Source organism: Octopus bimaculoides, chromosome 13 (assembly GCF_046866305.1).
Source record: "Octopus bimaculoides isolate indiv1 chromosome 13, ASM4686630v1, whole genome shotgun sequence".
NCBI lineage: Eukaryota > Metazoa > Mollusca > Cephalopoda > Octopoda > Octopodidae > Octopus > Octopus bimaculoides.
The window spans coordinates 28,271,036-28,281,163 of record NC_142940.1 but is presented as its reverse complement, the minus strand read 5'-3'; the positions used below and the strand labels follow the sequence as shown (position 1 = coordinate 28,281,163).

The 10,128-nt window shown below is 37.3% G+C and overlaps 1 protein-coding gene across 9 annotated transcripts in view; it reads right to left on the bottom strand.

Annotated features, from left to right (window-relative positions):
• The window catches only part of LOC106869731 (uncharacterized), a 179,232-nt gene that overhangs the window by 23,280 nt on the left and 145,824 nt on the right, over positions 1-10,128 (bottom strand). For all 9 annotated transcript variants that reach the window (XR_016244001.1, XR_016244002.1, XM_089361593.1 and 6 more), the window contains 2 exons: positions 8,302-8,432; positions 7,086-7,221 (listed from right to left, as the gene is read on the bottom strand). Coding sequence is in view for 7 of the 9 variants with exons in the window: in XM_089361593.1 (XP_089217719.1) it covers positions 7,086-7,221; positions 8,302-8,432 (267 nt within the window). In the remaining 2 variants the exon portion in view is untranslated. The remainder of the gene's footprint in view (positions 1-7,085; positions 7,222-8,301; positions 8,433-10,128) is intronic.

The window sequence follows — 10,128 nt, the reverse complement described above, 5'->3', positions numbered from 1 at the left end:
CTATTAAGCTCATTGTAAAGGAGTTGCGTATTCCACACAGATGTTGTTATATCTTTACTAGCTGTTTTTCCCGGTTTCACTCGGGCAGTGTGGTGGATTTGGTTAAAGGCTATTTCCTATGTATATTTTGAATAATAAAAAGAACTAAAAATAAAAAAACAAAAATTCCAACAACAAAAAAAAAAGTAAGAACAACCTAAAAACAATACGATGCTAAGGATTTTGCGGGTCGATATTGTAAAACTAACTTCACGTGTGTACCCATAGCCCCATGTAGTCACGGAACCTTATTTGTGGTATAACCGCCTTAAAAGAAAAATATATGGTAGTGCGGTTGTTGTATTGGCGACACAAGAATGTTAATCGAAACTGTTCAAGATCAATCATAGGTTGGATGTTCATGTACACTGATTAGAATTGTGAATTTCAATTATTGAAAATGCGTTCCCGGATGGATACAATTGTGCAGAGTCTGTTTGTCTCAATATGGAAAAGCTGTTTGAATGTCGACGTTTGAAGACATTTGTAACTGAAGCTAAAAAAACAGTAATTAGAAAGAGCGTAAGCTATAGCTTTTTTTTTAATGCACAAAAAATTGAAATTATTTTTTTTCTGTGCCTCTGATTAAAATTTTCGAAAAACAAACCCAGCCCCATTACTTGGAAAAAAATAATCTTTATTGTGCAGGTTTTACGTAAAATTTCGCGCATGGGAAAGGCAACAAAATCGCCCCTCCCCACTTTGAATGGGATATTCCTATCTTAAAAAGTAATCGATTATCTCGGTAACCATGGGAGTTGGAGGGCAATAAAAATCTCCTGAACATGAGCGGACCATGCTGCCGCTCTGTGCTGAATTTCACGCGATTCCACTGCACCGTTCTCGAGTGAATCTGCCGACACTCACTCAATCAATCAATCAAGCAAGCAAGCAATCAAGAACACTGCAATTTATAGTATAGATTGATAAATGAATACACTGCAGCAGATATATAATCGAAACAAACCACACATAACGTAACAATCTTTTAAGAACCAACAATCCAATGCGCTAGCTCGAACTGTGAAGTTTGAACTATCAATACACGACTGTGGAACTAGCACGAACTTTTTCTTTCTTTGCAACACTGGGCATAACGAAGAGGGGACAGTACAAGGACAGACAAAATATAGAGAGTTCGTGTTTTCCTTTTTTGAAAATATCACTGCCACAACTTGGAATGCAGAGCCAAACCTCAACGCCTCTTCTAAGTCCTTTAGTAGATCGGCCTCTATTCTTGCTTTATCTTTACTTAGCGCTGACGATTAAACCTAATTGACTCAAAACGTATGGCTCGTTTGAGGGCCAACCACCACCGGTTGTTCAACAGGGCGTCAGTTAAAGCCTTCTGAACTAACTCCTTAATACAGTTACGGTATGCCTCACGTCAAGATAGCCTTGTTTAGCTTCCAATAACCGGGTCACTGTCTATGTACTCTATATATGACCTTCCTGTACGTCACTAATTTGTGATCCGTGTAGGGGTCCAGAAGACACTGTGGACTGCTAAAACTTGACTTATCTCTTGTCTAGATAAGACCTCCGCGACCCGTCGCCATGAGTCTAGGTCCACACTAGGGCGTTCGAGTGGTCCAGTCTGTAACGATCTGCTAGCTGAAATCGTTTACGAAGATCAATGAGGCTTGAGCTTTCCTTCCTATTTGCCGAGCCAACGCTATCCAGGCGTGCGTCCAGAATAGCGTTAAAGTCACCTAACACGATTAATATCTTTGACATCACGAGAAAGTTCCCGAGGCATTGATAGAAATCGTTTTGTTTACCGGTACCACAAAGCACATAGATACCTATCAACCGCTGTGTGTCAAGTCGAGAACAACCAACTTACCTTCTGGATCAATAAAGATTGTTCTTGTCTGCAGAGCCAAGCATTTACAGAGCAACACTACTAACCCCCTCGGCCTCCCGTTTGGCTAGGAGACATTATTTTCTCATAGTTATTCAGTTCGCAGGTCGTTCAGTTTGGTTTCTGTAGCCACCATCACATTCATACTATGTGATCTAAGATCTATGAGGATCTATGAGCCTCGGTAGCTCACAGACTTTAATAATTCCCTCCACCCTTCTTTCTTTTAACTGCTTATATAATTTTAAGTCAATGTGGGCATACTCGCTTGTGCCATAAATTTTTGACATGTGGTGTTTTGCTATTGTTATGCAAGTAGTTGTCCTTTGAATTATATTTGACCAGTGTGATTGTGTCTGCTGGGGCCGTATGAGTAAAGGGGCGGAGTTTTTGTGCTTTGGTACGTTTTTTGTGGGTGTAGTAGGTTGGTAGGGTATAGGTGACACATTGTCTTTTTGGTCACTTCCTGGTTACTTCCGTGAATTCCTCCTCCGTTATAACGACCTCCATGTCGCCTGCCGGAGGGGGAACTTCACTTGTCCCAATCTTTTCACTTTTCTTCTGTTTTTGGTTTCTCTTCATTTGCTTTGTTTTTCTTCGGCTTTCTCCTCCGCTTTTTCTGTGGTTTCTTCGAGGTCAGTCGGTGTTGCTTGTATTAAGTTGTCTACGCTCTGCCCGGACCAATTTTGACAGAACAGAGCACGTTATCTGTAGGATGTTAAGTTTATCCTCTCTGCTGTAGCAGGGCGCCGCAATGATCCACCTCAAGTCAGCTTCTGGCGGTACTCCTTCAATTCTGATCCCGAACGTTCTGCGGCCCAGATATGAGGGGAGTAGAACCACTTCCTTCGTTTTGAGCGTTGCCACAGAATGTTCCTTCGCTTTTTCAGTGTTGATAAACCTTACTTCGATGGAGGCCACATACGTAATATAATCGGCCCGAGACACTTTTCAATTTTATCCTTTTCAAGATACGCGATTTTTTTCTGAAACATCGAAGTATTTATGCACAACAGTTCTATTGTTTCTCAGCATCATTATTTCACTTTGGGTTTGGGGGAAGAGACGCGAACATCTCCCCCATCAATTGTAAGCATGCCGTAGCAAGCTTGGTAGTCGGTTCTTGATACGACACATTCGGTAGTCAGTTTTGATGCAACACATTCATTATGTCAGCATAATTTCTCTTTTCTCCGGTATTCCCTTTTAACTCAGCATTCACTGTTAATTCCATTGCTGGATTTGATTCCATGCTGAATCTTTTCAAAAAATTCTTAATTATTATATTAATTATCCGATGACTCGGTAAAAAACCAGTTCACAAAAAATTTTATAGCAATTAATAACATGCGTGTTCAAATCTTTCCCCCACACATAACCCTTTAACAACGCCCACAAGCAGGCAAAAAATTTCAACCAACAATTCAACAAATTAACAATACCTTACGGTGTAACATCAGCAAATAACAGCTAAACCCAATTTTGAATACAAAAATGAACCGACCACTACAAACGAACTAACACTAACTACCCGCCGAAACGAACTGCCTCACTTACTCAGATCGCTGCTATCTGTATGTAGTGGTTCAGTTCATTCTCGCCAGGCAGCGTCGTACTCTCGCACAGCAGATGTTTACCCTTAACTTAGTTCGCAGGCAGAATCAGTATGATACCGGATCTAACAAGGCTATACTTTTGAATTAAATGTCCAGTTCAACTGGCGGGCTTCTGTACAGTTTCTGTCTACCCAGCTTCACTCACAAGAGTTGACTGAACTAGAAAATATTGTGAAAGATACTTGCTCACAATGCCATTCAGTCAGAAAGTCCGTAGACTAGTGTGACTGAGTATGCAAATTTCTTAACCATTCGATCATACTGCGTCTACAATGTAAATATATATGAACATGCACATATGTAAACCTGGAAGATATTAACCACCACATATAATTTCCACATCAACAGTGACGTAGACCGCCTCTCCCTAAAATAAAAACTAGGCAGCAAAGGCTAAACATCGATCCAGACTGCCTTTGAACGTCGTATGATATCCTTCGGCAACATCTATTAATCACTAAGTGCCGAAGTGCATCCCTTGACCAAGTTTGCATACACGAGGCTGATAACATCATAAGACTTGGAAAGTATCTCCTTCAGCAGCATTCCATACTCAAAGAAGTTGCATGACTGTATCATCAGATGAAAGAATGAGTGTATATTAGCAGAAAACCATGCATGGATATATTAGAAAGCTCCGAGATAACAATAATATTGATCATCAAAACAGTCCATCATGGACCAACAACCGGATTACTAACTCCCGCTGTGAAAGTTATGCGTTTGTAATCCAGGAAATATCAACCTAATGCACAAAAGGTACAGAGATGAAGGAAAAACAGTAAAATGTGACAACTGATGCAGACTTAGTGGAATTAACACTGAAGATATTACCCACAACATAAGCAGTTGTCTGAAAATGTCATCAAGGCATTATCTACCGATGGGACATGGATACAGTATAATGAGATCCGTCGGAAGGATAACCCTCGAGGATAAAAAATACGAACCCACAGTATGGTGGAAGACATAGTCACTCATAATAAAAAGGAGTACTGGTGGAATGTCTCAGTGAAAATCTTAATAAAATGTAAACACAATAGACCTGATATAATGATTTGAGATAGAGAAGAGAAACTGTGTACAGCTGTGGAAATCAGCTACCCAGCGGATATTGACATAAAAAGAAAATACCTGTGCTCTACTATCGAAAAATTTGCAGTTACTCTATCCAGATTACAAGTTCAAGTTAATACCTCTAATTATTGGGGCACTGGGCTATGTAACACATTGCCTAAATAGCTTTTATATCCTTGTATTGGATATATAATATAACGAAGAATGAGGGAAGAAAGTATATACACGACACAATACTGTTACTATTACACGAGCCTGAACACTCTTTATCAAAGGCTCATAGTGAACTGCTACTAACACCGAACTGCCAATCGCTGACAGTTCTTTGTTTCATAACAATGAATCAGTCCACCTTTAGTTACTTAGCAGGTTGTCGGAATCCTTCCACGACATCTCCCCTTTTTAGAATCAGTGTCCCCTATCTTCTCCCCTTTTGAGAATTGAAGTCTCCTCTGAGTTTTAATATCTCGCCTTGGGTTCAATTCCAGTATACTCTGATTTTATTATTCGTTGTCTTAATGAATATAGTTGGTGATGCCCATTCAAAGTATTCCATTTTTTGGATAAGTCCCATTTTTTCTAGTCTATCTAAACTTTATCTGTTCTAATGCTAAACATGGTACAGTTCGTTTTTGTCTAAATGTTAGTATGGAGTTTTCTTGTATTTGAAACCGTACCTCTGTTTTGATACACTGACCTACTTTTTCAGGAAAAATCTTTAAAAAAGTATTTTCTTCAATTCGTCTGACGACTTATTTGTACTGGAAAAACACTTTTACATCTTCATAGCAAAGATTTATGGGTGGGGGTTCCCATAAATTAAGCAATTCCATCCAGTCAGTACCAAACAAGTTTGTTGTATTATTTAACAGAAAAACTTAAAATATAATTTTTTTCCTGAAACACCACGGGCAATTTTCGAGGTTTAATTTAGGTTTCCCGATCTTTTTCCATGTATCTGTCTTAATTATTGAGATATCGCTGCCTGTATCCAATTGTAATTTTATATTTGTGTTATTAATTTTTACATATACAAAATTTTCTTTGAGGCTCATTCGTATTTTTTTGTCAACGATAATCCGTTTACGTGATTTTTTTCTGTTGAAGCGTTTTACCACACTTATAGCATTTTATATTTTTAAATCAGTTATTTTTAAAATATAGACCCTTGCACCCATAACATGGATTTGCTTTTGATATGTTTTGTTTATTTTCTTATTCGTTACCGGTCGACACGCTTGAATCAGAACAATCTTTCTCTTCAATTTTATTTGCGTTATGAATAGATTAACAATCCTCTGACATTCTTTTGCTACTGCCTGTAGAGTTAAATTTTGGTCCTGTGCTCATTTTGTAAATATCCGGGAATGTATATCTCCATCTTTGCTTGCAGTAAGCCCTTCAACTAAAAATTAAAGACTTAAACATGTCCGGGGTCAACTCACTGAATTGGAATTTCTCATACCACTCCAGCATGAACAACGAAATCTTCATTACCTTTTTTTGACCAAATTTAAACACTGCCAGCGAATATAAAACAGGGAACTTCTTTCACTGAAAATTTTCGATAAACTATTGTTGCATCGAAACAAATCTCACCTGGCTTCTTTGGTAGAATATAATTACTATATTGTTCGTGTTCGGCAGGGGATAACTTTCTTAAAAGGAATCGTACTTTTTACATACATACATACATACATACCTTGTTGATATTGTTCCAATGAATGAGCGTTAGATCTAGGTTAGAAACCGGCTCTTTCTTTATTGGCAAGAAATCTTGAAATTAAACTGTATAATTACATACATATGTGTATGTATAAGATTAAAAGGATGTGTGTGTGTGTAGGAGTGGAAGGATAAACGTTCATTTGTCGATGACAAAGTGCCAAGTTCGAATATTAAATGTTGTTCCCTCCATTTCCTTGAGGATGAAGTTCTACTTACTAAGTGAATGATGGAAAGGTCTGTCGTGTTGAAGTGGATGACAACAGGTTGGCCTTACACGATGTCAAATACATAATATTTTAAAAATGTTATAGTCACATGAACGAAATCCTTACAGGAAGAGAAAGTTATAGTTTTCCCTGATAGGATCAGAAAACTGAAAACTGGAAAAGGATTAGAGGATCGCTGAATATTCAAATTCAAATTCAAATTCAAATTCAAATTCAAATTTCTGACTTGAACATCATCTCTTTTTTCTTTTCTACTCATTAGCACTCATTAATACAAGTCCAAGAATTTAGTTCATGCAAAGTTTGCCATCGACAACCAATGATATCAAATCCTCCTCCTCCTCCTCCTCCTCCTCCTCCTCCTCCTCCTCCTCCTCCTCCTCCTCCTCCTCTTCCTCCTCCTCCTCATCATCATCATCATCATCATCATCATCATCATCATCATCATCATCATCATCACCTAACTTATGTACGATCTTGCTATTTTGGCTGTGTTAATAAAATAAAATCAACGCAGAACGAAATAATACTCACGTGTACTAAAAACTGAATTAGCAAGGTACCCTCCACAGAATTCCGTAGGATCTCCAGCACATTCTATGTTACAATGATCTCTGCCTAAAGGACCATATATCTCATAAGTGTTGCCACAGTAACATAGTTGACCATGCTAAATTTTAGCGGTTCAAAATATATAATAAAACAATCAAACAATTAAATGGCATGGCATATACAAATTTCAATGGCATCTGAATTAAGATGTAAATAATGACTTCTAATTTGGTTGAAACTGACACAGTTTTGTAAAGTCAATGAAATCGACCCCTACAATTTATCACTGACTGGTATTTTACTTTATGGATTCTAGGAGAATGGAAGGTTTGGGCAGGATTTGAAGGCATTTTATCGGACGCTGCGCCAATTTTACTTATCTATCAACGAAACGGAAGATAAATATAACCACCTCATATAAAGTGCGATACCTGATAGCGTTTCGTTATACTTGGATGGTAATTAAATTATTAATTTATGAAATATGAAATTAGCACAAGGCCAAATATTTATAAATGAATAAAATGAACAGATGATAACAGAGCTGGAATGATTAGAGCATTTATATTTCAAATATCGGGAAAATGTTTGTAATTTTCAGCCTTTCACTGTGTGTGAAGTAAATATCAATAATATGCTGTAGTTGGCTCAGATATAACCTTCGCCATTTTCTTATAGCGACATGAATTTTCTTTGAACCTCGTAATTTTCTTTGAACCTCGTACATTACATCGCCATGCTTTATCAGACAGAATCAAATTTTTCTCCCCTACGTCTCTTTTAAACAATTTTTAGCCGAAAAAAAGAGAATAGCAAGCTATCGTTAAAACTACAAAGCAAATCACGCTCAGTGGGGTTCGCAGACAACTCGATTATGTGTCATTAATGGACTTGACCACATAAATAATGACGCTGATTGAGCAGGCTTGAATCGTTGTTTCCAGAATTTTCCTCTGGCAGTTTAGTTGGAATACTTGTAATTTGCATAACTATAAAGTACTCTTAAACTATTGCTAACAATTTCTTGTAGTTAATGGAGAAATGTTCACCTATGTTGTATACACACACACACACACACACACACACACACACACACGCGCGCGCGCACACATCTGTGTGTATACATATATTTTATAACCTCAATAGATATACATAGAAGAACATTAGAATATTCAAACATTAAGTTGTATTTATTTACCTGCAGACCAGCATATTTTGTGCGTCTTTCTCGACAGTGATTCTGACATTTTTCTATAGTCATTTTATCTTCTCTCCAGTAACGATTTTCTATTGCAGGAGGACGTCCATCTTTAAAGCAGCCAATATACCCTTAAACGTGGAGAAGTGTTTAAATAGAAATTGATAAATGACAATGTAATCACATATCTGATGCAGATTTGAAAAAATTAAAATACAGAGTGATGTATGTAGAGCTGTTTTCGTACTACTGCTCCCATACAAGTAGGCAAATATACATATACGCAATAGCAGCAGCAACAACAACAACAATAATAATAGAGTGCCCAATGAAGCTGTTACAAAAAGTCTGCTTCCTTTGCATGGCCCAAATCATCAGGAAAGTATTAGATAATTGAGATGAATAGAGAGCATGGTACCATAGGCTGCAGGTACGCATGCAAGACTCCATGAGTTCCAAAAACATGAGTTAAAAGAAATAATAATAATAACAACAACAACAAAACAACAAAACAACAACAACAACAATAATAAATTCTTCTATTAGCCACAAGGACCCACATACAAAACATTAAATGGCATACAACAATATAAAAGTCAAAAACAGGACGATACAATGGGTTTTCCGCGTGTAAACAATATAAATAGCAATTAAAAAATTAAACTAATAAAAACTCCCAATAGGGGAGGCGCCTTAAGGTCCTCGTGGAAAAACTTAAAAATCCTTTTTAAAGGTTCACGCTCAGAATTGGTCCTTTCACACTGGCCATTCTTCCAACATTCATCTACCTTTCAACAAACTTGCTACAAGGTAACACTTTCCTCTCCACCCTCAACTTCCTTTTCAAGTGAAACTTGAAAAAGTTGATGAGGGCTTGGCCAAAGAGGAAAGTGTCTGTCTTTAGCCCTTTCAAACAGAACTGGATGGGAGAATAAGAGAATTAGACCAAAGCCAGACATAGGAATCAATGAACTAGATGCGATACAACGCACACAAATGAAAGAAAAAATAAAAAAAAGAATACTATAGACGAGTTAGATTAATACTGAAAACAGAGCTGAATTCATAAAACAAGATAATAGGTATCAGCACTATAGCTGTCCCAATTATAAGTTACAGCTACAATATCCTTAACTGGACACTAAATGAACTAATCAAAATAGACAGGAAAACAAGAGAAATAATGACAGGATTTAAGATGCACCACCCAAAATCTGACGTAGAAAGGTTATATATACAACGTATGGAAGGTGGTAGAAGCCAGAAAACTATTACAAAATAACCACCATAGGACTACAAAAAATACCTACTTCAGAAGCAAGGAAAACTAATACAAATAGCCACAAAACACGAACAAAACACAAAACTGTTTTCAGTCTTTAAGAAAGCTTACAAATACAAAAAATAGTCATAGTACCTAACAACTATGAAAATATAAAGAATAAACAACAAAAGCTGACATCCAGACCGAAAATGGAACGGGAACGGATCATGATAAAACGATGGCAAAAAAAGCCCTTTCATGCAAAAGAAATAAACAAAGCAAAATCCCAATAATGGCTGAGAAGCTCAGGACTCAAAGCAGAGACTGAAGGATTTTTAATTGCTGCACAAGACCAAAACCTCCCCACCAGAAATTACCAAAAACATATAATGAAAAGAAACATAACAAGTAACTGCAGAATATGTGACGAGGGGCAAGAAACAATAAATCATATTGTCTCTGGCTGCCCAGTCCTGGCTAAGAAGGAATATATTCAGAGACACGACAGAGTTGGGACCTATATACACTGGAAGCTATGCTAACACTATGGAACAACAACAGAA